The sequence below is a fragment of the Cynocephalus volans genome, chromosome 6 (genome assembly GCF_027409185.1).
Source record: "Cynocephalus volans isolate mCynVol1 chromosome 6, mCynVol1.pri, whole genome shotgun sequence".
NCBI classification, from domain to species: Eukaryota; Metazoa; Chordata; class Mammalia; order Dermoptera; family Cynocephalidae; genus Cynocephalus; species Cynocephalus volans.
This window is the reverse complement of record NC_084465.1, coordinates 103,342,342-103,369,927: the sequence shown is the minus strand read 5'-3', so window position 1 is coordinate 103,369,927 and position 27,586 is coordinate 103,342,342. Positions and strand designations below refer to the sequence as shown.

Genomic DNA, 27,586 nt, shown 5'->3' with positions numbered 1-27,586 from the left:
TACTCTGGGTCTCTGGGGCTGGGCCCGCGTGTTCAGGGGCTGCTCTCAACTTGCCATGACCGACGTGGACAGGTCACCTCTCTCTGTGCCTCAGTTTCCTCTCCTGTAAAACGGCAGTGACACCATTTACCTCCGGAACAGAGGACTCAAGGAGGGGGTGGAAGTAAACATTTAAAAGAAAGAAAGAAAAGAACAAAACCAACAGCTCCCCCTCCGTGTTTTTCTTTTTTTGCATTTTTTTCGTTTTCCTTTTCCTCCCTTCTGTTTTTCGCTTATTTCCCTTCTGTCTCTCTCTTCATTTCTTTATCTCTTTCTTTCTACTGAAGCCGGGGCGTCCCGGCCTTATCCGGATCCTGCAGCCAAGGGCAGGTGGGGGCTGGACGCGACGTGGTTAGTGAGGGGAGGGACCCGCACGGGCGCAAAGACCCGATTCTCCCACTTTTGAGGGGAGGTTTCTGACCGGGGCGCAGCCACAGGCGGGCATTCCGCCCCGCCCCGCCCTTCCGCCCGGCCCGTGGGGCGAAGGGCCGCGTCCCCTGGGCCCCGCGTCCGGCGCTCCCGCCAGTCCCGGGCGCAGACACAAAGGTCCTGCGGGGGCCGCTCCCGCCCGCCCCGCCCCTGCCCTCCCGGGCTCTGGCCCGCGGCCTCATTGGCGGGGAGCTCCTGGGGGCGGGGCCGAGACGACCCCGCCCTCCTGGGCCACGCCCCCTCCCCAGCTCCGCTCTCCCAGTCGGAGCGAAGCAGCCGGCGGAGCAGGGCGCATAACCCGGTAGGGAGCTTTTCGGGGGGTCCCCCAGGAGGGGCGTGGTGGGCGCACCCTCCTCGAGGCCCCGGGAGCCGCGGGGTTGGGGCCCCGGCGTCCACTGCCCCCATCCAACCCCTTCTAGCTCTCCGGCGGGGGGCTCGAGGCTGGGTTTCTCTAGGCCCCTAGGAGAAGCCCCAGCCGCCCTGGCCTGTTTGGGGAGCGCGAGTCACTCATCCGCAGGGCAAGGGGTGGGTGTGGCGGCAGCAGGAGGGATTTGAGGCGGACGTCGGGTAGCACTTCCCGCCTGCCCACTTTTTTCTTGCGTGCGGGAAGAGCTCCTCCCTTGCCTTGCCCCGATCCCCCACCGCTTTCGCCTTCGGGCTGGAGAGTGCATGGGGCGGCTCGCGGTGCGGTGCGGCCAGGCGCAGGGAGCGCCGCACGCGGGAGGCGGAGTCAACCCTCAGCCTGGCTGGGCCGCGCCGGCTATGGGCTCGGTGGCGGGAAGCGGGGCAGGGCTGGCGAGGGAGGTGGGGGCAGCCGTCCTGGCGCCGCGCGATTGGCCGTATCCGGGGGAGGAGGAGCCACTGGGCGCGCTCGCCAGTGTGTTTGCCTCCGGATGGGGGGCCCTCTAGGCGGAGGAGAAAAACTTCACCCGCGCCCGCAGCCCCCCTCCCCGCGGGCCGCGCGGGCAGCCCCGGTTTGCAGGCCGGAAATGTAGCATGCATTTTTGATTTTTAAAAAGGAAACCCCTGGCCACAGCTTTTCTGGGGTTGGAGTGGATAGGTGTATTGGGGGAAGCGGAGATCAGCCCGCTTCAGGCAGGGCCTCCGTTCTCACAGGTGGGGGTTCTCATTGCAAAATAGAAAGGCCTCTCGGAGCCTCAGTTTCCCCATCTGCAGATTAGGGATATAACTTTTCGTAGAATAAAGGGGTGTGTGAGAATAAAAGGAGATGGCTAGCGCTGTGCCTAAGGAAATGTTAGCCAACGTATATGTTTTTTAAACTTGTTATTTTGGTATTTCTGTCTCTGCGCCCAGTCTTACCCCGCTAAAATGTTCGGCAGGTCTGTGCCAAAGAAAACTTGTAAAACAACCGGTTCAAATCACCCCCCAGCTTAAAATCATCCACTGGTGTCCCCACGTCTAAGCCCCAAACTTTTCTTTCTTTTTCTTTTTTTTTTAAAAGATGACCGGTAAGGGGATCTCAACCCTTGACTTGGTGTTGTCAGCACCACGCTCAGCCAGTGAGCAAACCGGCCATCCCTATATAGGATCCGAACCTGTGGCCTTGGCGTTATCAGCACCGCACTCTACCGAGTGAGCCACAGGCCGGCCTAAGCCCCAAACTTTTCAATAGGGCTTCCTGTTATCTTTCTCCACGACCCTCTCCAGCTGCTCTCTGCCTCCTGTCTTCCCTCCCTCTGGGCCTTTACACCCGCAGGTCCCTCTGCCAAGAGTGATTCTGCACCCTTGAAGTGATCCTTTAAGACTCAAACTCACCTGTCCCCTCCTCTGGGCCAGGGGCCTCCTGCGCTCCCGGGGCATCCTCACTGATGGTCGGTTCTCAATGCAGGTCTGTCTGTCCCCTCCCTCCCCTACTGACCAGGGTGACCCCCCCCGCAGGATTAGCACAATGTCGGGGAGCCAGGCTAGGAGTAGATGCTTTGGGATTAGAGAGAATTGAGTTAGTCCCAGCGACAGGCCCTGGGGTCTTGGGGTGAATGTGGGTTTTCTTGGGAGGGGAAGGGTCTTCGTGCCACTGAGTGGCAAAGTCAGGGCATTTGGCTTGTGTCCCATCGGCAGGCGCAGGAATGAGAAGGATTATTTCAGATCACCCCATACCTGACACTTCCCCACCCCCTCCGCTGAACAACTATTGTTGACTGAGCTCACCGGAGACTTGGCACTGTAACTGGCACCGTCTACACAGTATCCGCGGCCTCGGAACGCTGCACCTCTCTTGTTCCTTTTGGCAGTTGAGGAAACTGAGGCACGGAGCGGTGAAGTCGCTTGCCAGGGGTCACAGAGGGAGTGAAGAGCCGAGTCAGGCCTGAAATTCTTGTGATCTGACGCTAGAGCCCCCGAGGATGGAGGGAAGGATAGAATAAGTGATGGAGTGGGGCGAGGAGTGCAGAGTTCCCGTGAAGAGCGGGGGCTGGGGCTTCCCCCTGGAGGGCCCTCCAGGGGTCCCGGGTGGGTCAGGCCGGTGGGGTGACCGTCTCCACTGGGTGGGGGCGACGCCCACTGGGCGGACGAGGCCGTCTGGGGGTGCTCATGGGGGGACAGGCGGTGGCAGTGTGGGAGGGGCCGCCTCGGGTTCCCGGGGCTTTCGGCCTCTTCTGAGCACTCCCGGGCTCCACTCCCCCCCCCCCCCCCCGCCTTGTTTGTAGTTGTCCCCGCGTGGCGCGGGTGGCTCCTGATCAAGAGCTGGTCAAGAGCTGGCAGGGCGTCGCTCAGCCAGGCCTCCCCCTCCCCTCCCCTCCCCTCCCTTTCCCCTCCCCTCCACTCCCCTCCTCCTCCCCTCCCCCTCCCCTCCCCCTCCCCTTCCCCCTCCCCTCCCCTCCCCTCTCCACTCCCCTCCCTTCTTCCCTCCCCTCCCTTCCCCCTCCCCACCCCTCCTTTCCCCCTCCCCTTCCTCCTGATTCCCAGACCCCCGCTTTCCCCGGAACAATGGAGGGGAATGCGGCTGAGGCCCGCCCCGATGCTGCGTCAACCTCTGGCTCATTCTCGGCCGGCCGCTGTCGCTTCCAGGGACCCCTCTGTCCTGGCTCAGCTGACCTGCCTGCCCCTTGGCCCCTCGGCCCCACGTGTCCTCAGTTCTCAGCTGGGCTAGGGTGGGGATGGGGGCGGGGACCGGCGTCTCTGCCTCATTTTACAGATGAGAAACCTGGTGCATTAGGGTAACTTTGAGATTCTTCTAGAGCCTCATCCCTGACCCCCCGCCCAGTTTCCCTTCCTCCCTCCTTTGCACTGGTTTGGAGCCTCGGGCTCAGAGCGTGTGGCCCAAGGCGTCGCTGCCCTGTGTTCCCGGACCAGCAGCAGCTCCTCAGAATGCAGAATCTCAGGCCCCACCCTCTGCCTGCGGGATCAGAATCCGCATTTGAACACCATCCTGGAGATTCTGGGCACCCTAAAGTGACAGAAGCGCTGGCTTAAACCTCTCTGTGCCTTAGTTTCCTCATCTGTAAAATGGGGATGATGAAAGTGTCTCCCCTGTTGGGCTGAAGTGAAGATTAATCTAAGTAATGCATGTAAACGCCGGACACAGCCTGGCACAGAAGCAGTGGATGGCGGGTGAGTAAAAGCACCCCTCCCTGCCCTTCCCTCTCCATGGTTGGTTCTCTAGCAGCCTGCCCTGTCCCCTTCCCTTATTGTGGGCTAGTGCCCACCCCACCTGCCAGCAGTGGCCTGGCCCTGGGGCTGGGAGCTGTCAACATGATGCCCAACCCTGGCCTTCCTCAGCCAGAGACCCATGGAAGGCTCAGGACACCCTCATTTTGCAGCCTTGGTAAGGTTCAGGCTGTGTGGAGAATAAAGCATCTGACTTGACCAGAGCTCTTGCACCCCCCCTCCCTCCATCTTCCTGCCTTCAGGAAAGGGCCTGAAGTTACCAGGAACAGAGCCTGGTGAAATGAACTCTCTCTCACTAAGATGTGGATGTCTGATAGCACTGCTGAGGCTCCTTACTCTGGCCAGAGTAAGCTTCTGGCTACTTGGCTGAAAAGAGATCCTTGATGTAGTTGGTGGGCTTTCAGGGCAGGAGGGACAGGGGGGCTGGTGGTTAACTGGGGCTCTGCATGATTGGGTCCTAAGTCCCCAGATTGGGGATGGGCCGAGGAGGGGTTGGGAAGACCAGAGCCTGGTACCCAGCTGAACTCCTGGAACCTTACAGGAGGAGCTGTAAGACCTATGGAAAATTCCCAGGCTATTTTGGACTGAGGCCCCCTTCTCCCGCCTGTTCTCAGGGTAAAGGCACTGCTAACACACCCATCCCTAGGGACAGTCAGGGTGGGAGTGGCTTCCTGCTTTCCCTCACCCCCCCAGCCCTGGGCCCCCTCCCTTAGCTGGACACTCATCAGAACCTGGGGGGCTGATGGGGGGGAGGGGGCACAGGGCCAGCTGTTCACCTCTGGGACCACTCCTGCTTCCCAGCTTGCTTTTTCTCTGTAACGTTTCCACTGTCTGACATAAAATGTATTTCACCAATTTTTTTTTTTTTTTTTTTTTTTTTTTTTTTTTTTAAAAGATGACCAGTAAGGGGATCTTAACCCTTGACTTGGTGTTGTCAGCACCACACTCAGCCAGTGAGCGAACCGGCCATCCGTATATGGGATCCGAACCCGGGGCCTTGGTGTTATCAGCACCGCACTCTACCGAGTGAGCCACGGGCCGGCCCCACCAATTTTTTTTTTTTTTAATTTATTTATTTTTTATTAGCTACGTGACTGTGACCCAGGCAAGTTACTTGACACTTTGTGTCTTAGTTTTCCCATCAGTGAAATGGGATGAAATGAGCCGAGATGTGTGAGGTGCTCGGAATGTGTCTGGCCCCAGTACAATGCTATTGTGGTGGTGGCCGTCCCCTGCCTTTCCCTAACGTAAGCTCCTTGAGCGCAGGAAGTTTTGCTGTCTTGGTGTCTGTTTCTTGCAGGTAGTGGGTGGGTTAGTAACTTAGTTGAATAGGGAGACAAGATTCTTCAGGCTTCTCCAGTGTCAGTGTGAGTGCCTTCCCCCTGGTCCAGTGGGTCTCACATGCAGACAGCAGTGAGCCTGTGCATTCACATACACCCACACATATGTACATGCATGAGCACAAACATATGTACACGCACAGACACACCCAGGTAATCGTGTGCACACGCATGCCCCCACATGTACACACATGCATATACACACCCACATACATGCGTGCACACACACAAACACGTGCCTCCTGCCAGCCTGAGCTTCAGTGTCTGTTTGCAGTCCCACCCCTCCGCCAGCTAGGGGAGTTAAGACAGGTACCGGGGCAAGTTGCAGAGGGACTTCTCCAGAGGACAATCTCCCTGGCCATGCCTGGGGATGCTGGGAGAGCAATTGCCAGCTGGAAGCTGGGACCATGCTGGTGGGCAGGACTGGGGCAGGTGCGTGCATGCGTGTGTGTGTAGGGGGCGGTGCAGCAGCAGCAAGGCCCCAGAGCTGGCTCCTAGGTGACTGGCCACCACCCCCCAGCTGTTCTCTTTACAGCTGGACCTTGACCCAGCCCTCCCCACATTGAGGCCACTTGCTCCTACTCCTCCCTGCGGGCCTGCTGGGGGTGGCTGGCTCTCAGCTGGGCCTGCTCTGGCTGCCCTGGCTGCCCTCCAGCCCAGATGGGCTGGGTGGAGGTTATGGCTCCTGGGTCTCCTAGGTGGCACCGCCCCTCCCCCCAGTCACTTGTGCTCTCTCTCCTTTGGTTTCTTCCACTGTCAGGTGAGCATGAATGTAGCCACCTCCCACTGGACTGTGTGAGGCACTTAGCACAGGCCAAGTACACAGTGAATGGCAGCCAGGACTTTGGGTGCCAGTGCTGGTTAAGAATGAACCTGGGTCATTCCCTAGACTGCCTGGGCCAACTCCTGTGCTGAGCCCTTTGGGTGCAGAGGGACCCCGGGCTGCCCGCAGACTACTCACCCCTGAAGGCCGTGGGCTACCACTGGCATCTCTGAGGGACTGGGTGTATTTGGGGAGTTGGGGAGGCTGGGGTGGGGACAGACAGGGGCCCTCACTTCAGGCCTTCATTAACCAGGGGGAGGTGGGCACCAGGAGGGGTGTGTGGACATGCAGAGAAGCAAGTGGATGTGAGAAAAGGAAGATGTGTGATGGTGATGATGGCGACACAGCGTGATTCTTGAGCTGGCCCTGCCCTCCCTTCTGCCTCATCTCCTGCCTCTTGTCCCCTGCATCCCCACCCACCACACGGTCTCCTTGCTGGCCTGCAGTCACACAGGCCCTTGCCAACCTCAGGGCCTTTGCACAGGCTGCTCCCATACCTGAGTAGCCTCTTCCGGTTTTCAAATGGTTGACTCTTTCCCATCATTCAAGGCCTGGCTTGCACCCTCATTAGAATAGCACCCCCGCCCTGCTCCTTTTCAATCCCTCTGTTTGTTTCCTAATAGCCCCTGCCCCTTTGGCAGTCTGCTTTGCTCTTGTTTATATATTTACCTGCTTATTCTCTGGCTCCAGGTTCAGCCATGTGTCTTCATTGCTATGAACTGGGCCTAGTACTGGACACATATTTGTTGGGTGACTTTATGGTGACAATTATAACAACAATCACAGCTGATGATTATTGCTCACTTGCTCTGGGAAGATGGTGTGCCCACTGCTTAGCGTGTATTATTTTGTTTCAACTTCGTGATGATACTGTGAAGTTGGGACTATTATAGTTCGAGGCCCAGAAAGGTTAAGTAACTTTCCCAAGATCACACAGCTGGCAAGTGGTGGGATTTGGTCAGATGTGACTGACTCCAGGAGAAAACAGAGAGTTTGGATGGAAGGGGGGATCACAGTTCTGCTCCTCACCCTAGTGTTGCCAAACCCCTGCTACCCCACCTGCTGTCCTGGCCCTCTCTGGGCCAGCTTCCTTCCCAGAACTCTGGGCACTGGAACATTCTAGGACTCTATGACCTGTGCTGGTGGGTCATGCTGGAGCCCTGATCCCCAGCCACTGCTGGTACCTTTTTCAGGCGGGGGCTCCCTGGACTCACGGACCTCCCTGGCTGCAGCTGCAGCTGCAGCTGAGAGAAGGGTCAGGAGGTAATTATGTCACTTCCTCCAGAAGGCCAACTGGCCACCTCCCTTCCCCACTGGACAGAACTGAGTCCCAACAGGGGAGCGTGGAGGGAAAGGTTTTGTCCTTTTGGGGGAAGGGGCAGCCCTTTCCCTGAGGAATTGGGCCTGGTTCTGGGATGGTTTGGGTTGGAGGCAGAGGGGCATTGCTGGGTGATGTGGGTTGGAAACTCAGTGCCGTGGGGCCATATAGTTGCTATAAATGAGGGAATTGGGGGTGGTGAACTGGGTGTTCAGGGTTATCAGAGCTTCTGATTCTTCTCAAAAGTAGCTGGAAACCTGGATTTCAGGGCAAACTCCTGGGATGTTTAAAAGATAGTTCATACTTTAAATTTGAAAACCCCAGGGGGCCAGGGCAGCTTCTGTCCCACCTAGCCGGATGAACTCAAGCGGACCCAAGCTTGGGCCCTTCCCCCGACCAGGCAGGCAGAGTCCAGTTCTGCTTCACCTGTCTCCATCACCAACCCCGAGCAGGTGCTGAGGGCCACCCCCCCAGCTGTCCCACTTCACAGATGTGGAAACAGCCTAGAGAGGTGAAAGGACTTACCCTTTGATTCCTGGGCTATTGCTTTTTCCTCTTGACCTTGAGCCAAGACCGATCGGGGCATTAGAGCCAGTACCTTCATATTCACCATTCATGGGATACAGCGCCCACATCCTGCTCTTGGCAAAATTGCCAAAAAGCAAAGCAGCAGCTGAGGAATCTCCTCCCTCCAGCCCTCCAGCTGGGGCTGACCCTGCATTCTGATGCATGTTAGGGGTCATCGGGGGAATTTGATTTCATGCATACCAGTGGCAGTGGCCCAGGCTGGCTGGGGATTCATTGTGAGCACCTGGGTCTGCATAGCGGTCCTGGTGGACGTGCAGCCTTTAAAATGCCCCCTTCCTCTTTGGGTCTTTTGGGCTTACCCACCTGGCCTCCCTTTTTTGGATGCAGGGATCTAATTTGGGGTTTGAGCCCTCTTTGGTATGGGTTCTGGAGTTTCCTGGAGGTAGATGCCAGGTGTTCACATTTTTGTCCTCCCTAATAGTGTCTGGCACATAGCAGGGGTCAAGGGATGTTTGTTAAGTGACTGGAGTTCTGATCTGGTGGCTGGCATTGAAGTGTCCCTGGCTGAAGGCTGGCTTTCTTTTTTTTGGGCGGCTGGCCAGTATGGGGATCCGAACCCTTGACCTTGGTGTTGTAACACCACACTCTAACTGACAGATTAGCCGGCCAGCCCCCAACTGAGGGCTTTCTACCTGTCCTCCCCGCTGCCTGCCACTCATGGGTGTTGGATAAATGCCCTGAGTGGGCCAGGGTCTGCAGTGGGCACTAGGGCCATAGAGGGACAATGCCGTCCTTGTCATGCAAGTAACCTGGCATTTTTGTGCAGAGCTATGATAGAGGGAGGCCCGTGGCTGCTACAGGAGCCCAGGGGTGGCGCCTGCCCCAGCTGGGCGTGTTTCCGGACAAGGTGACCTGGAGCTAAGCGAGACTTGAGCCTGCAGAGCCGACAGGACTAAGTCTCAGATGGAGGCTCTCAGACGTGGAGCAGGGGGTGCATCGGGCCCCTGCCTTGTGAGGGTGTGCCCCTGAGAGCCCCCATCTCTCTCCAGGTCAGCCATGTCATCAGAGCCTCCCCCTCCGTCACAGCCTCCCACCCATCAGGTACCTGTTGGGCTGCTGGACACCCCTCGTGCCCGAGAGCGCTCACCGTCCCCTCTGCGGGGCAATGTGGTCCCGAGCCCACTGCCCACTCGCCGGACAAGGACCTTCTCAGCGTGAGTCTGGGGCTGCCTGGGGATGCTTCCTGATATGAGTCTCCTGCCCGAAACCAGAAATTCACTGTGTCTCTGGCCACCTCCGGGCCTCAGTGTCCCTGGCTGTCAAATGGAGACACTTAGGGATGGGGTAAGAGCTGATGGTGAGAGACTGGGAAGGCACCTTCTCAACTCTGAACCTGTCATGAGGGTGCCATTGGGTGGGGAATCGTAGGGGTCTTAAAATCACTGGGCTTTACCCACACACAAGCCTCTACCTGTGAGACCCTTACTTGCTCAGCTGCAAAATGGAGAGAGTATCAGGGTGGTCATGGGGCTACAAAGGACCCACACGATGCCTGGCAGATGCAGATCTCAGGTGAGTGAGTGGAGGCTACTGCTGTTATTAATAAATAATAATTAGTTTCTGGAGGTATGCTCAGAGATCTTTTAACTACCCCCCTCTTTCCAGATGGGGAAACAGGCCTGAGAAAATTTGCCAGGGTCATCCAGAGATTCATTCTTACCAGAGTCTGTGTGAATGGCTCCCAGAATTGTGCAGTGCACAACCTCTATGAATGTACACGATGGCCCTGGCCAGGACTCCCCAGGGCACAGCTGTGGGCAGGGGCTGGGATGAGCTGCGTGTGCCCCCAGGAGGACAGATGGCTGTCCTGGAGGGCTGATGGGGGCCCTTCATACTTTCCCCCTCTCTGTCAGGACGGTTCGGGCTTCACAGGGCCCCGTCTACAAAGGAGTCTGCAAATGTTTCTGCCGATCCAAGGGCCATGGCTTCATTACCCCGGCTGACGGTGGCCCTGACATCTTCCTGCACATCTCTGAGTGAGTCAGCGGCAGGTCTGGGCGGCCTGGGGCTGGGCCAGGCCCTTGCAGGCGGGAAGGAGTGTGTCTGTGCTGGGTGTTGGGATGCATGGCCAGGTGTGTGTGACTCTGCCTTTGACCAGTGCTCTGTGTTCCTGTGCATTGGGATGGGGTCATGAACCTGTGCCTGGCTGTGTTTGGGGGATGTGAGGCTGCGGGTGACTGTCCTTGTGCAGTGGTGACTGGGTATATGTGCGAATAGTTGTGTAAGGTTTTGTGTGTGTTCCACCACAGATGCCTGGGGGTGTGTGGCCATACCTCTAGGGGACAGGGTGGTGGCAGCTGTGTTTGGTGTGTGTGTGGGAGACCAGAGCTGCTTGGGGTGAGTCTGAGTGTCCGTGTGTTTCTGGCCAGTGGGGAGGGGCGTCCCTGTGAGTTAGGGGAGCTGTGTTTGGCCTGGGAGCTGATTCCTGCCCAACTTCGGGGGAAGCAGCCTGGTGAGGCTGAGGGCTGCCCGGCCCCTTTGCTCCAGGAAGGAAGGAAGTTTGTGGCTATATCCTTTCTCTTGCCACTTGCTTATTGACGTTCTTCCTTCCTGAGTGTCTGGAAACCCCTGGGGAGCCCAGGGCAGGGCCCACACGTCCTATGCCTTGGGGCTGGAAGGCTCCCACCATCCTGTGCTTCCCCTCCTGTCTGGGCAGCCTCCACATACATGAGGACCCTTCATCTGGCACTGCTAACCTATACTCCCCTCTGGCTTAAGCACTCCCCAGTCTTTCATTTCAGGCAGTGGCAGGCCAAGTCATACCTCACACAGACCTGGCGAACATAGCGCCCACATTTTTGACAGGAGGATCCTGTTGCATATGGTCTACTGCAATGCGAGCGTCCTCCTTCCTTCCCCCCATCCCTCTCAGCGCTCTTACATATCAGGTCTACTTGAAGACCCCCTACACAGTGCCAACATGAGAAAGATGCTAAAGCAATGCCTTTTATGTATGTATGAATGCATACATAGATGTGTAAATGTATTTCCACACTGCCCCTTTCCAGAAAGGATTTGTAAGTGATTTACAAAGACACACATAGTGCAATATGAAAAATAAGTTAGTCAGGAAAACATGGAGATGGGGGCAAATAAGAAAGATGGAGATGCTGTGATGTCTGGTTAAGCTCTAGAAGTGGGCTGTGTATTTACTTCTGAGCTTCCTGGTGGCCACATCAAAGAGGGAAACACTATTTGCTGTCAGATTCTCAGATCGAAACAAGCAAGTTCTGGAGGGAGCTGGCTGGCTCTGGTGTTCAGGGTCTGAAGGGGATTTTCCTTCTGGGGTCTCATCAAGGGGGCATCAGGATGCCAATCTCACTGTGAGATGTTGACCTATGTCCCCTACAAAGTAAGGGAACCTGCCTGGGGGTGGTCACAAGGGAGAGGACCCCTTCTGGAACTAGCTTTAAGCACAAAAGGGCCTTTCTTAAAGGCTCACTGGTATCTGGGGAATTTGAGAGCGACATACCTTGGTTTCTGAGACTTGGGACAAGGGGCTGGTGTGCTGAAGAGCTCAGGAGAGACCCTGGCCAAGGCCATCTCTCAACTTTGATTCTCGTTCTATGATGGCCACGTTTCTCTCTGGCTCTTCCATCTACAAGCCCAGGCTCCCACATTGAATGTTACAGTGTGAGCCCCCACAAGCGGCTGGGCTCTGTCTCGGTCTCAGTGTCAAAAGTCTCAGAGAAGGAGCTAATTGGGTCAGGGGCTCCTTGGTTATGACTGTGAGGCAGGGGGAAGTGTGGCTCCCTCTGTTGGAAGGGCAAGAAAGGAAAGGGGTTCCAGCTGGTTGGTCAGATGGGTGCCTGCTCTGGTGGCCCTCTGACCAGAAGGGTGCTGGTGTCTTGGGTGTGGAGTCTCATGGGGCTTTTCCTGGTGCAGCCACAGACTGGCTCTCTTTCTACCCCCGCAGCGTGGAAGGGGAGTATGTCCCGGTGGAAGGCGACGAGGTCACCTATAAGATGTGCTCCATCCCTCCTAAGAACGAGAAGCTGCAGGCCGTGGAGGTAGTCATCACCCACCTGGCGCCGGGGACCAAGCATGAGACCTGGTCCGGGCACGTCGTCAGCTCCTAGGAGACTCCAGAAACACCCCTTCTCCTGGGCTCATGGGAGACTTTGGGGGGTGTGGAGGGGGTAGGACCACACTGGAGATACCATTCTACCATATGAGATGGGGCTTCAAGGGGGACATGGTCCCTTTTAAGTATCTCCTGGAGGAAGGGGTATGGGGGGCAGGTGTCAGGGTGCTCCTGGCCACCAGCATAGCCTCTGACCATCACAGCAACCTCTCACCATCTGAAAAGCATTAAAAGCATTTAAAAAGGAGGGGTGCCTGCTGGTGGCTGAGTGCAGGGTCGAACCCCAGCCCAGGGGGTGGGTCAGAGGTGGTGTCACCCAATGGAGCAGGCTCAGCCCACACAGTTTCTCTTCCTCCTGGAGTTGGAGACTCAAAACCCCAGATGTGGCCCACTAGGGGACTACATGGTCTCTGCATGACTTCCCCAGGGTGAATTTCTACCTAAGCGCCTATCTCATGTCCCTCCTTTGACCTGGGCAGAGCAGTCTTCTAATTCTCAGCTTGGTTGGTTTGAGGGGAGCTGGCTTCAGGGGGGTGGGGAGAGTGGAGGGGGTGTCCTTGGATTGGAGGCATTTTGCCTTATGGTGCCTTTGCAGTGGGAGTGTTGCAGCTGCCTGTCTGGGGAAGACAGTTCCTCCGGGAGCCCTGACCCCTGGGCTTGGCAGTCTGGAGCTGGGGACTAAACTCTGACTCCTCTTGGAAGCCTGATCTTCTCCATCTGTCTTCATTACTCAGCAGCCATCTCACAGCCTCTGTCATTTAGGCGGTGGTTGGAGGTGGTGGGAGAACGGCTTTGCAGAGGGGAGGGTCTCTGTTTACAAACAGAACTTTCTCCAGACTCTTCCAGGAAAGAGTAGGTAGCTTGCCTCCCGACAGCCTGGTAAAGTCAAAACTTGACAAATACACCTTGGGTGAGGGGATTTTCTTTAAAATTGGTGTCAAGAAATGCTTAGGGTTTTGTTTTTTGTTTTTTTTTTGTAATAACTAAAGCTCTCAGCCGAGCCAGCTGTTTGCAGTCTGCTGCCAACATTGCAAACTTGTGTAGGTATTTCCACTAAGCAGATCGTTAGGATTTTCTTTGCTGTGATTTGGTTTAGCTTCAGTTGTGATTTAAAGATAGAAATAGCTGGGCAATATGGTTTGAAATATGTGGCCTACATATAGTCAAGGATCTACTTGTCAACGCAGGGAAGCAAACCCTTTGAAACAGTGGCTTTTGGGCAGACGACGATGGTTCAGTAAGAGAAAAGGTCATTTGATGCTGGAAGCTCTACGGCCTCATCAAGTGTCTTAACTCAGATGTGCCTGTCCTTCTCAGCCTAAGGACTGCTTTGTTTGGAGGGGGGTGGAAGGCTATGGAACTACGTTGCTGATGACTGGTGGAGTTGTTTTAAAATAGGCAAGTAAGCATGTTGATTGTGTGTGTGCAGTGAAACATACAAACTGTTGGCATCACAGTTAAGCGCTGGATCAGATTTTTTCTTGCCTGCTGTGTCCCTTGAGGGCCCTCCCCCTCCCGCCTCTGCCTTCTGCTGGGTCAAAGATGGCCTTTTCCACTGCAGCCTTGGATTGTTATCCAGATGGCTCCCCGGGGGGCCTTGCTGTCTCTTGTGTACAGACCACACTTCCAAAGCTACTTCTGCCAAGACCCGAGAAGGCTCCCTGAGGTTGAGAACCTGCATCTTCACCCCTTTACTACAGCCTTGTCCTCACCTTGGCACCTGTTGGTACTTGATGTGACCCTACATGCTGGAAGCTCTAGGAGCTCTGCCTCATGGTGAGCTTGGGGGCTGCATTCCACTGTTCAGAGGTGACCTTTGGATTCTCTTGCTCAGCAGAATCCTTTGTAAACGGCTCTCGCTCGGTCCTTCCTGCATGACTACATCTTTTTCAATCGTTGAGTATTCTAGAACTGCAGGACAATAGAGCGGGCAGGAACCCCCTCTCCGCTCAAACATGGAATCTCAATTTACAGATGGGGAAACTCCTCAAGGCTATGGGAGGGACCTGTGATGTTGGTGACCAAGCTGGGACTAGAATCCAGGATTCCCAAATCCGGATTGGGCTTCCCATCAGCCACCTTTCAATAAAGTTGCATTTTGTGAGGCTGTGTGTTCGTGAACGTGTGTTGGCTGGTTCGCAAAAGAGTGTTCCCTTTGTTTATTTAAAAATTAACAGAGTTTCATTGAGCAAAAAAAGATTCACAAATTGGGCAGCCGCCAGAACCAGAATAGTTTTATAGCAATTCTGGGGCTGCGGTGTGGTCAGCTAAAATTTATAGGGAAAAAAAAAAACAACCCAAAACATGGAGTGTTTCCTTTTAAGCAGCAGGTATGGGCGTCTCCCTTAAACAAGGTCAGCTGACACTTTCTACTGCAGTCTGGTTTTTTGGGAAGTGGGGGTGAATAAGAAGAGGGGATCACACCTTTTTTTTTTAATCGTCATTCTCTTAGTGTAGGAAAGTTTAGCGTAGAATATGGCTTCGTGGCACCAGAACATGCCATTTACTTGGTTAGTTGTGGACAAATGCTGTCGAAGCATTTAGAGTGTCACGTGAGAAACGTCATTCTCACCATACACCCATGGGAAGCGGTCACTCACTTCTTCCTGCTCCAGGCATTTGAAGGCTCACTACTCTCCGGGCACGAAGTGGGGGGCTGGAAACATGAGGCTGTCCCCACCCTAGGGGGTCCAGCAGTCTGGGCACATGGCCAGGGTGCAGGAGGAACGGGAGTTAGCTGATGGAGCAGTGGGAGCCAGGGTGGGCCAGACAGAGGGCCCCTGGGCTTGGTTTCTAGCAGAGCAGTGGGGGGATGCAGGAATGGGGGTGACTGTCAGGGGCCACTGTGGGAGAGACTTTTTGCCTGGCTGGAAATGTTTTGTCCCGGCCAGTGTTTCCCAAGGGACGTAGTGGTTTTTGGTGGTGCAGAGATGAATACTGTTATTGTTAATAATACAATGATTTTCAAAATATATTGGGACAAATTATATTGTAAATTATACAAATTATATACTGGCCAGGACAAAACTTTTCCAGCTCATTGAACCTGTTTAGGGAGAGGCCAGAGTAGGCATTTAGCTCAAAACCTGAAGATTTGTGGACTTACTGCCTGCAGTGAGGGTTAAACAAGTGGCGTGGGGAAAGGTTTGGCAGAAACTGCAGGTGGGGCCGGGAAGACCGACGTTTGGGAAAGCAGCCCTGGATGAAGGGGGTGGGATGACTTCCAGCACTTGACTTTGGGGTGCTTGGAGGGTGGAGTGCGGGTAAGAGGGAGCCTGGCTGCTTCTCATTAAGGTGGGAGGCACCTGGCCTGGGCTGAGGTGGCCAAGATCAAGGAGCACTTGGGAGAGCCCTTGGAGACGATGTAATTCAAGGCCACATATGCCTGTATTACATCGACATCTGTGCCAGGCACATCAGGAACCTCGCCCAGTCCCCTCCTCAGAGTCAAGTTCAAGCTCTTCACCAGGGTTTACAAGGGCCCTCCTGGCTGGTCTCCCTCCTCCAGCGAGCTCTTGGCTTGCCCTGGCTCACCAAGGCCTTTCCCCTGGGGCTTAAGCCCTGTGTTCAGGATCAGGTTCTGTAGTGCTGGGGGGATTGGGGACAGGGGTGCTAGTGACTTTCTTAACAGCCCCAGACTGGCTAGGATGTAACCTTTGTGCTGCCCTCTTACCTAATGTATTTAAATTTCTTGCCTTGGTCTTTATCCTGCCCACTCCCTAAGGCAGAGGGAATGACTGTCGCTGCCTTTCAGGGTTCCTAGGGGTTACCTGAGTTGGTAATAGCTAACACACACTGTTCAGTCTTCATTGAAATTAATGCCTTTAAATTACATATGTGGTAGGCACTATGCCATCTGACAGACGAGCAAACCGAGGCTGAGTTGGACTTGCCCAAAGTCACATGGCTTGTTGGCAGCAGGACTGGGCTCTGAACCTGGGCAGCCCAGCTGTTACCCGCTCCTCTACAGAACTTGCCTCTCTGGAAGTGCTTCATAATGTAGCCATGATTACCTGACATCCCCACCATGGTGCCTGGCTACGGGAGGCCCTTGGGATAAATCTCAGGAAGCCTGGGCTGGGATGCAGTGAAATGATGAGAGGACAGAAGGGAGGGGGATGGATGGGAAGGTCCAAAATCCTCTTGAGGTGGCAAAGAGGGTGGTTGAGAAAATTCTGACAGTGCAGAGGAGTGGGGAATGGCGAGAGGGCTCAAGGGATAATTGGGAAGGAGGTGGCCAGGCCTGCTGGCATCAGGTGCCCAGGGCAGCCTCCAGGCCCCCGCCTGAGGGCTACCCTGTGCAGGCATGTGACAGCAGCTACCCTCTGTCTCCAGCTACAGGAAGGAGAGGACAAGCTGCAGTAAGACTCTGTCTTGCTCTAACAGTGAGGGAAGGAAACTTCCAGGGAATCATGGATCCTGATCTAGAGGGCATAAAAACGGAAGAGGAGGAGCCTGTGCCAGTCGGGAAGGTGCAGCACTGCAGACAGAGTGAGGGGCTCCCGACACTGCAGAAACATGGGGCAAAGAAAGAGCAGCTCTCAGATCGAGGACGAGGGTGTCCTTCCAGAATCTGAGATGATACCCTTGCTAATCTTTCACTTAATTCACTCAACAGCCAGAGGAGGAAAACATAACCAGAGTGAGAAATAAGAAAGAATAAAATCACTTTAATGTGCAACTTTTCATTTGGAAAGGTCATTACAGTATCATTTGCAAAATTCAACAAGGAGAGATGCCGCTGGCTGGCTGTGTCCTGGGACTCACTCGTGTCCCAGGAACGCCAATCTCTCATGTGCGGGAAAGTGGGTGGGTAAGGGGCAGGGTCCACAGGCCCGGCCTTTCTTCCTGCTGTCACGTAACCTGATCTGCAGCTGACACAAGCCCAAGTGGCCGGGAGGTTTGGAGAGAACCAGGCTCATCAGTGATGAGCCCTGGCTGTGCTGGGAGGTGGGTGGTGAGAGAACACCTGGCCCCAGGTTCAGGTTAGCAGCACCAGCAGAAGGTTGATGGGTCCCAGCATTTCCACACACTGAAAAATGACATGTGAACTGTTTTCTTAGAAAGCTCTTTTCCACCATGTTCTGGAGGAGTCCTGTGAGCTTCCTTCCAATTTCATGCGGATTGTGGGAGGGAGGAGTGAGGGACATGGGCCCAACTGCGGCTGCTCCCACCCCCTCAAGTCAAAGTCTGGATGAGGGCCTGGTGGACAGGCTAACCGTAAAGTGCAGCTCCTGTTCCTGTCCCTACCCTGGCTCCCACCTGATCCCTGAGAAACTAGTGGTGTAAAACGCCCCTGGGAGCCCACCCAGGGCCAACAAGGAGAAGGTCCTTTGGGCGAAGTTAGTTTCCCTGTCCCTGGGATCAGAGCTGGGATGCTGGGGAAGGACTGCTTTTCCAGGGCCAATTCTCTACTAGGGTTGTTGGCTCTTACTTCCTCCCATCTCAATATTTCCAGAAAGCAGCCAGGCCATTCAAAACGTAGTGAACTCACAGCTGACCCAAGAAGGGCCAGCTGAGGTGCAAACTCCTTAGGGTCTGCTGTCCCTTGGCCAGCCGCCTGTCCCAGAAGTGGGCTTGGAAAACAAAGATCCCCTCCAGGCCTCCAGTTGCAGGCTCACAGCAAAGCCTCCATTGCTTGGGAGGGAGCCTCATTTCAGGAAGTGTTCTTAAACTTCTGTCCTGGGTCAGTGAGGAGGTCTCATCACCAAATCCCCCTTTTTAATTTTTTACGCCGGGTCCCAGCATTAATCCCTGTAACTCTTTCACAAGACCTGTGAAGAGGGAGGGTCCAGGCACATGTGATCTTTCTGCATCACTCTAGACTGATGGGCAAGTCCCCAAACCATGTGACTGCACACACTGGGTTGGTCTCAGCCTGGGCATGGGGTGGGGTATAAAACCTTTTGTTGGAGGTATTCCTTCAAGCCATTCTTGACAAGTCCTTTCTTCTCCCTTCTGGCTGCTGCTGGCAGTGGAGATGGAGGTACCGTGTTGGAGTGGAGGGCCAGTTCCCTGCTGAGCGAGGCTACAGAGGTCCAGAAGGGCCTTGATTGGCACAGTGGGAAGAGCCGGCCTGGGCGCTGGTGGCGAGTGGCATGGGAGGGAGGGACAGAGGGAGGGAGGGAGCTCGGCTCGGGCTCGATGGCCAGGACCCCTCCCTTGTCATGTCAGGAGAAGAGCTCTTCACAGATCCTGCGTGTGTCCTCGGGTGCCACCACGGTGTAGCCCACAGTTCTCGGGTCTGTGAAGATCTCATGGTCGTTGCCACCCTGCAGATACACAAAGCACAGATGTAGGCTCCACCCTTTGTCCCAGGCCATTGCTGCTGCTTCTGCGACTCTGGAGCCTTGAGGCTGCCAGAGAAATGCAGAACTTGAGATTTTACTGGGGCAGGGAGGATTCTTCAGTCACCTTCTCTCAGTTTCCAAGAGAGAACAACACAAGTACAGTCATTATTGAGAAAGGATTTATAACCTCCTCTTGAACTGCAGTTTAGCTTGGAACATGTAATTATGCCTATGAAAGAAATCACGACGTTCTTGTGAAGATCTGTCTAAGGCTGATTTTTCTATAAAGAAAGCAAGCACAGAAAGTGACAGAATTCTCACAGCCATCAGTTGGTTTTAGCTGTGCCCAAACTTTTCTAATAAGTCACGAGGGAACATTAGTAGGCAGACAGCCCAGAGCAGGGCTGCCCATGGAACTTTCTGTGATGGTGGACATGGTCACACCAGTGCTGACAGTGGCCACCGGCCTTGTGTGACTACTGTGCACTTCGAGTGTCGCTAGTGTGACAGAGGAACTGAGTTTATTTTGATTAATTTAAATTTAAAAGGCTCCATGTGGATGGTGTCTGAGCTGCTGGTGCTGCTGGTGAAAGGCAGGGTCTCTGGAGTGGGTGGCCTGGTTAGATCCTGGTTCTACCACTGCCTAAGTGTGGGGCTCAGGGTAACTCCCCGTGTCTAAAATGGGGATACTGGAGGAGCCTCGCCCAGAGCGCTGTGATGAGAAGTCAACCAGACCAGATGACTGGGGGAGGCTCCAGGAGTGCCCCCGGATGTTCAGGGTGCGGGTGAGTCACGCCTTGGTAAAGACTAGGAAACCGAGGCCTCGGAAAGGCTGCTTTTGCAGGGCGCATGTCTGGGAGGACCTGGGCCTGTGTTGGGTGGTAGGGGTCGTGACTGAGTCGAGTGCTCTAGGTCTGTGCCCTCCCACCACCCACCCCAGCCAATCTTGTGGTCTCACGTTAATGAATCAGGCTACCTGACGTTCCTGCAACCCCAGCCCTGCTCTTCTTGTCATGGAATTTTCTGTATTTTTCTCATAAAATAGGACAGCAGTCTAACTCCAAACCTTGAAATAAATCAATTAGTTTATAACAATGAAAAACAACTGCAGAGAAAGTGGATTTTTCTCATAAAGAACAGAGCTTGTAGCCAGTATGAAGAAAAACTGTGATTCTGTAGGAAAATGTGACATCCCTTTAAAGGACTAGTTGACACTGGAAATTTCTAGCGCTGTCATTTTTATAAGAACCCATCCCCAAGCAGATGGCTGCCCCAGGTGACTTCAGGAGGGAACATTGCTGGGCCCAAGGACCACCGGGTGGCGTAGCCTCAGAAGGCCGTGAACTTGTGTGAGCCGCGTGCAGCTGACTCAGTCTGCTGGGGCCCTGCCCGGGCCTCACAAACTCTTGTCCTGTAAAGGGGCCTTGGGTCACTCAGACAGCCCTGAGGTTCACAGCCTGCACCTGCTACCTAAACAAATACATGCAAATCAGTTCTAATAATTCTTATGATTAAAAAAGAAAGTCAGATTTGTCTTAGGAACGGCGTATGGGTAAACCCCACAGAGAACCTAAGACAGAGAGACCAACTCTTGTACTTTCCAAAGAGCCAAACCTCTTCTGGGACCCATTTGCTACCCTGTCCTGCACTGACCTACAATGAATTAGTATGAAAATATTAACTGAACAAACCTTTTTGGACTGCCTACTACCTGCCTACTACCAGGCATCATTTTAGAGGCTGGAAATACCACCACCCAGGCTGCCTTGGGAGACTGCGTCCCAGTGGAGGAAACTGACCATAAATAAACAGCTCTGCAAGGCTTTGTGATGAGGAAGTAAGGGGACAGGCCACTTGACTGACACTGTGCGAGAAGGTTGCAGGCATGACCCTGCGGGAGCAGGGCTGGAAGGGTGGGCAGGGGCTGGGCCACGGAGGACCTCGCAGATCATGGTAAGGACTTGGGGTTTTATGGGAAGCCACAGGCTGGCTGCAAACCTGGGACATGACTGGATTTACCTCATGAGAGGATCTCTCTGGAGAATGGATGGGATGTAAGCTGGAAGAGCAGGAGGCTCGTGCACCAGCCAGGGTACAATGAATACAGAAGCCAGTACCTGAGAAGAGACCTCTGACACAAAAAATGTTTTCACTAGTTCCATGACAGCTGCCACACCTGCCCTTCCCTGGAGAGGATGTCCCATACAGGGACAGATGGGTGCCTGACTCATGCCTAATTTGGCATGAGTCTGCCATGGCCTTGCTGGGGACGTGGGGAGGTGTCTGTGGAATGCAAGGGAGCACTTTGTGTGCATGTAGCTCACCGACACTTAATACAGCTAGGTCCAGGGAATCAAAACTCCAGGAATGCAAAGCCCCCCACCACACCAGCTGGGTTGGCTTGGCTGGGTCCTTTCTTGGCTTTGCTCACTCCTAGAAGGCCACAAGGCTAGTGGGAGCATCTGCATTGCAAACACAACCAACCTCAGACCTTCTTTCCTCTCCAGCCAAGGGAACCGCTTCCTTCTTTGTGACTCTCAAGAACGGTGGGCTCCTTCCTGGGGCTGCCCTGAGCTTGCATCCCAGAGTAGGTGCGAGGCTGGGAGAAGCAGAGCCCAACCAGTGAGCTAGTGAAACAGAGTGCAGAATAAGGAGGCTTTGGAGACCAGGAAATTTCAAACACTGGATTTGCATATGCACTGAAGGTTACTTGATTCTGGTTGGGGAAGCTCAGCAGGAGAGAGAGGATAAAGGGAGGGAAGGGGGTGGGGGGAGGGATAAATGAATGATCGTATTTCCCTATTTCTGTGACAGCATACCTGACAGGCCCAAAGGCCAGGCCTCAGTGCAGTGAAATCAGCCAATTAATATTCAAATCCCTGAAAGGCCCTGGCCTGAAGATAAAACAAAGGCTTAGTGTCTGCCAGGTTCGGACCCTGGAGGCTGATGAGGAGCTCCGGCCCACTTCTGCGGGCGCAGTTGCTGACCTGAACAGTGTAGGGGTGAACCCTGACTATTCTGCTCCTGTCACAGTCTAAGAGGGTGATAACCAAAAAATCTGCTCTGCCCAGGTCTGGGATAAGTCAGTAGTCACATCCACCTGTCCTGGAAAACGTTATTATAAGACCGTTTTTATGTAGAAGCAGACTTAATGGCCATAAAATAACCTATGAAGGTTTAGTAACCCTTATGTAACCTAGTAACAATCCCAAATCTACACGCCATGTACAACCAATAGAAAACCCAATGAAGTAATTAGGCAGGGCTGTCTCTCTCACTCTCCTTTGATCCTTCCCCGCTCTTGTGATTATCAAATGCTAAACTCCTCGGAATGCATTTCTCAGGGCGACCTGACTATGCATCTCCTGGTTGCAATAGTCATATTGGCTCAATAAATCCTTGTTATGTGTATTTGGCCTCAGTTTCTTTTTAGGTCAACATGGGAAACAGTGTTGAGTATACATGGCCTGCATGTCCTTCTCCATGGGAGTGGCCTGAGCTTGCTGGATGGCTGGGGGTACTTGCTGTGTGGACACCCACGTGTGGCACAGATGAACTCTCTGTAACTTGCAGTTCAGATTCTCGCACCCATGACTGTTGATTAAGCATGTATCAAATTTCTAGGTGTTATAAGAGTGCAGAGGCCAACAAGACAAGGGTCTGCCCACATGGAACCTAGAGAAGCGGCTCTATCTGGCTGCAGTCTCGGAGAGCCTTAAAAGACTGGTTGTGGGCAGGGCCCAGGCCCAGGGTCATAATGTCTTGAAACTGATCAGGTGATTCCAATGTACATCAGGGAAGAGTACCAGTAGCTTAGGATCTAGTGGAGAACAAGCGGGCAGGAGGGGTGGAGGTGGAACAGGAGCTGGCAGTCGGGCTGGAGGCTCTGGGTGAACCTTGGGTCTGCTGACTGCTCTGAGCACAACCCCCTCATCCTTGGCCCATGAATGCATGCAGAAAATGACGATTCTGTGGACATCATTGACCATACCAGGGACTCCCTGGAAGACCAGCCACACTCCGGGGGCTGAAGCCTGTCTCTCTTGTTAATAAATAATAAATAAAAGTCATCATTGTTGGGTGGGAGGGGGGAGAGGGAAGAGGGAGGGAGGTTTCGGTAATGGGCCACAATAATCAACCACATTGTATATTGACAAAATAAAATTTTAAAAAATAAATAAATAAATAAATGAAAGTCATGAGAGGCCACTGTTTTGGACTGAACTCCTGCACTAGGACCCAACAGACCAGACCAGATGAAACCAAAATGGAGTCACTCATGCTAAATGCCCCACAATCAAACCAAAACAGCAGACTGATCCCAAAACAGACCAGTTTTTCCTGAAAACAGGAGATTCCTGTTTACCTGAGTCACTAGCACAATAAGGAAGTCCCTTCTGCTTTAACCCCCACAAAAAAGTAACATGCAGTAACCTGATGTTAATCAGTCAGCTTTTCTCCTATTGTTCTGATTTCTTGTTCCCACCTCACAAAGCCCACTGTCCTGCTGCTGCCCAGTGGGAGCTCTTATTCTGCTTTATAAAACAGAGGCTTCAGGGATTCATGAATCACAAATAAAAGCCAATTAGCTCTATAACTAAATTTGTCGCAATGCTCATTCCTCGGGCTGGTCCAGTCGCTACCGACGTGGTCTCAGGACCTATGGGGCATGGACTCTGGTGTCCAGGAGGGTGGAAGGCTGGCAGGGACCTCAGGGAACATCTGAAGCCCATGGCTCCCCTGCATGGTACCTGCTTCCTGTTCTCCCACACTGGAGCTACTGGGACATCACAGCTGGGCCGAGAACCTCTAATCTGGTTCAACCTCCTGCAGCAGGCTCAGGAGGCAGGTTGTGGGGAGCAGCAGTGACCCACTGGTCCCTCTGGAAGGAAGGGACTTGCCATGGTAACCTAGTCTGCCTCCAGCCACACAAAAAGACCTGGATCTCAAATGAGTCTGCCCAGAAATAAATGAGTACTAAGGCAGGTCTGTCCACAGGATACATTCCGCACCCTTGCCAGCCCTCAAAGTCTTGAGAGAGCTGCAGATGCCGGGCATAGTGAGTAAGTCCAGGCACACGAATGCCAACTCCCTTCCAAAGCCTAACTGAGAGCTTGAGGACAGGGCTTATTCTCTCAATGATTTCTCTCTCATACATTCATACTGCTCCTTCGAAAGAGGAGTTATGTCCTCATTGGGCTGACGAGGGCACTGAGGCTCACAGACAGAGACAGAGAGATGTGCGTGTGGTCACTGCACTGGGGAGTAGTGGGCCAGATCTGGGTCTTCCTGGCTATGAAGAAGACAGATCCTGAAACAGACCAGCTGCTGAAATGAACTTCTTTTAAGCTAACTTTAAAGGAAGACCTTCCTTTCTAACATCTCTGGAGAATAAAACGTTGCACAATTTAACATGAAAGGAAGGAAGGTCTCTGCGTTGTGGAAGTGATGTGGAGGAACCATAGGAGGGGCTCTCGGACCCCAGCCCAGTCACTGCGGACCTGAGACCCCAGCTTTCCCACTGCACGTCCTCGGCTGGAGAGAGGATGCACCTGTCTCCCAGAGCTGCTGCAAGGACTGCAGGAAACCATGTCCAATATCAGTGTCCAGCTCTGGGTCTGACACTGAGGAAGTGCCAGAAAATTTTAAATTCCTCCCTTTTCTCAATTTGATAGGTAAAAATTTTATTTTTCAATAGTTCAAAAATTTTTTAAAAGATAACATTTTGGTGGCAAATCTCTCTCACATCTTCATCATAACCTCTGTAATATTTTATCCTTATAGACTCCCTTTATGCATTTACAAGCTACTATGAAGATATAGTTTCATCTTCTTTATTTTTTTACCTTCCTGCAAAGAAGCAAAATCTGCCTGTTTAGACAAAAATATCGCACATTACTTATATTGTTCTGCAGTTCGTTTGCCTAACAAAAAACTCCAGAGATGGGTCCACATGGGCTGTTTTTACAGCTCTGTGGCATCCCACTGTGGAGACAGATCATTGTTTACATGGCCAGTGTCCTCGCGAGGAGTGGCAGGGCTGTTCCCACCCCTGAGCCCTCTGTGTGCACCATTTCACACATGCTTGAGTGCACTGATAGCTAAATTACCCCAAATGGAAGTGCTGAGTCAAAAAGCAAATGAGTTGCTAATGTGCACTGTGCATGTAGTGCTAGAATGTTTTCATGTTGCAACTGCCTTAAGGCCAAGATGCCGTTTACACAAAGAAATAAGCAGAAGCTCTCTCGCCTGAGAGTTCAGAGTGACTGAAGAATGACTCAGCCAGCGTGGCCCAGGAAGGCCAGGCAGAGCAGTGTGGCATGTGTCTTTTCATGCTCCTGCCGTCTCTCTCCCTGCAGCAAGCCAAGGCACTCCAGGTTGAGCCCAGGGCCTCCAAGCTGAACTCAGACCCGGGTTTAAGAAACACTGCTTGCTGTGGCTGACAGGAAGGATGAGGGGGTTTCCGGTAATGACAAGTATTTTGAAAAGCAAAGTCAATGCCTTATTTCTTCACTCTGCTCTCAAGTTACTCAAAGTAGAGGGTACCCTGTGTGTCACACCAGATGCTGCCAGCCGGGGCCCGTGCTGCTGGGAGAGGAGAGGCTGGTGGGTAGGGCAATGACTTTTTACCGACAGCTCTTAACTCAGGTGCTGATTCTCTGGAAGCCAGCAAAAATATCAGCTTCAATCCAAAGAAAAGAAAATAGCTTTCTAAACGTCTATCGCTGACTATGAAAAGTCAAAAGCTAGTATTTGTAATGCTCTGTGCCTAAAGTTTCAAGAACTGATATGTTGTTTAAAGGTTTAGATGGCTGCACTGTTAATTCCCATTTCTAGGAAAGCACCGACGAAAAGGATCAGAGCTAAGGTCAAAGAATCATGCAAGAATGTTCACCATAGTATTAGTTATAACAGCAAAGAGACCTTAAATAACCAAAATGTGCCTCTACAAGGGAAATAATGAAATAAACTATGCCTAAATAAAAGAATATTATATGGCCATTAAAAATCTTGTTTTCAAAGAATATTCACTAACAAGGGGAAAATAAAATATGTTAAAAGAAAAAAGCTAAAAAATGAAAATGCAGGGACTGTACTTTTGAGATCATATATATACAGAGAAAAGGCTGAGAGTGGAATTCGTCAGATGTCTAACTGTGATTATAGGTGGCTTTCCCTTTCCTTATACTTTCTCTAATTTTCTGCAATGAATGTGTATTGCTTTACAGTCAGAGGGAAAACTCTCCACTAAATAGTATTCATTTTTATAAAGTAGGTAAGATTTTAAAAAATAGAATCAATGCATGGTAATGCAATGGTTACACAGAATAGAAAAGCCTCTAATTCCCAAATGAAGAGTTCCCAAAAGAAGTCATTTTCTGATTATCCAAGAACTACATTTCATTCTTCAAAGACCCAACTGAGACTTCTAGATGGCTACTTACATACAGCAGGAACGTCATGATTACAGAAAAATCTATTGTAGTGTTTTCTGTTTGTTTGGTTTTTTTGGCAGCTGGCTGGCACAGAGATGGAACCCCGGACCTTGGTGTTATCAGCACCGTGCTCTAACCACTGAACTAACTGGCTGGCCCAATTTGAGAATTAGAACAAGATCTTTCCCACCCTACCGGAGCGTGTAAGAGCAGGTATGTCTTCCAGATCTTGATATCAATTCTTTTGAATACATACTTCTGGATTATAAAATAGCTCTATTAATATTTTTGAGGAACCTCTGAACAGTTTTCCATTGCAGCTGAAGCATTTAACATTCCCACTGACAGTGTACAAATTCTAATTTCCTCATACCCTCACCAACACTTATTAGCTATGTCTTTGGAGAAATGTCTATTCAAGTCCTTTACCCATTTTTTTTTTTAATGGGGATCTGAACCCTTGACCTTGGCGCCATTTTTTTAATTGAGTTGTTTTTTGCTATTGAGCTGTACTGGTTTATATTTTGGATACAAGCCCTTTATCAACTATATGGTTTGCAAATATTTTCTCCCATTCCACAGGCTGCCTTTCACTCTGTTGATTGTTTCCTTTGCTGTGCAAAAGCTTTTTGGTTTGATGTAGTCTCATTTGTTTATTTTGCTGTTTTGCGTTTATGCCTGTGCTTTTGGTATCATACCCAAGAAATCATTGCTTTTTCCCTATATTTTCTTCAAGGATTTTCACAGTTTCAAGTCTACGTTTAAGTCTTTAGTCCAAAGATATGCAGTTAAAGAAAAGAAATCAGTATTTCAAAGAGGTAACTGCATCCCCATGTTCATTGCAGCATTATTCACAATGGCCAAGACATGGAAACTACCCCCATGTCTACTGACAGATGAACAGATAAAAGAAAATGTGGTATGTTCATACAATGGAATATTATTCAGCCTGGAGGACATTAAGCTAAGAGAATTAAGCCAGTTACAGAAGGACAAATACTGCATGATTCCACTTTTTTGAGATATCTAAAATTGTCAAATTCATAGAAGCAGAGAACAGGATGGTGGCTTGGGGGAGGGGAAAGTGGGTAGTCATTATTCAGTGGGTATAAAGTTTCAGTTATATAAGTTAATCAAGTTCTAGAGATCTTCTGGACAACATACTGCCTATAGTTAACAATATTATATTACACACTTAAAAGTCTGTTAAGAGTGTAGATCGCATGTCAAATTTTCTTACAACAACAACAAAACAAACCCCCCCCAAACCAAAGAAGCACAAAGATGTCCCAACTCATCAAAATGCATATATTAAAAGCAGCTTTTGTGTATCAATGATACCTCAATAAAGCTATTTAAAACAAACAAAAAATAACAGGTAGATTTGTTCTGGTAACACCAGCTCTACTTCTAGCTGTGTGACCTTGGGCAAGTCACTTACCCTTCCTGAGTTCCAGTTGTATCACTCCAAAAGCAGGCAACAGGCTCATATTAAACTGGAGTCCCCTTCACTCTAGAAGACTATGATGTGGGGACCTTGCTGGAAGGCAGGCTTGTCATGGGATAGAGCTTAGCAGAGCAGCAAGTATTGTAAAGTAGACCAGAGATCAGA

The 27,586-nt window shown here is 52.2% G+C and overlaps 2 protein-coding genes across 8 annotated transcripts in view; one reads left to right on the top strand and one right to left on the bottom strand.

Annotated features, from left to right (window-relative positions):
• Positions 1-731: 731 nt before the first annotated feature.
• On the top strand, positions 732-26,183 carry CARHSP1 (calcium regulated heat stable protein 1). 6 transcript variants are annotated; one of them, XM_063100175.1, is made up of 6 exons: positions 732-769; positions 9,154-9,318; positions 10,018-10,140; positions 12,081-12,174; positions 13,810-14,024; positions 14,223-14,352. In XM_063100175.1, coding segments are annotated over exons 2-6 (591 nt in total). In that variant the 5' UTR covers positions 732-769; positions 9,154-9,160; the 3' UTR covers positions 14,224-14,352. The 6 variants fall into 6 exon arrangements, with proteins under 6 accessions (XP_062956245.1, XP_062956248.1, XP_062956249.1 ...); XM_063100178.1 differs by lacking the exons at positions 13,810-14,024; positions 14,223-14,352 and adding an exon at positions 26,055-26,183; XM_063100179.1 differs by having other exon boundaries at positions 13,866-14,352.
• PMM2 (phosphomannomutase 2) overlaps positions 16,899-27,586 on the bottom strand; it is a 29,378-nt gene continuing 18,690 nt past the window's right edge. The window contains exon 7 of one of the 2 annotated variants that reach the window (XM_063100171.1): positions 16,899-18,520. In XM_063100171.1, coding sequence (XP_062956241.1) covers positions 18,277-18,520 — 244 coding nt within the window. In that variant the 3' untranslated portion in view covers positions 16,899-18,276. The remainder of the gene's footprint in view (positions 18,521-27,586) is intronic. The other variant, XM_063100172.1, reaches the window with a different exon arrangement.

Excerpts from the sequence above, each read along its gene's own strand:
- CARHSP1 (XM_063100174.1), top strand. The coding sequence starts at position 9,161 with ATGTCATCAGAGCCTCCCCCTCCGTCACAGCCTCCCACCCATCAGGTA. Across the intron at positions 10,141-12,080 it reads ATCTTCCTGCACATCTCTGA|CGTGGAAGGGGAGTATGTCC; the intron begins GTGAGTCAGCGG and ends CTACCCCCGCAG. Across the intron at positions 12,175-13,809 it reads AGAAGCTGCAGGCCGTGGAG|CCTTGGATTGTTATCCAGAT; the intron begins GTAGTCATCACC and ends TTTCCACTGCAG.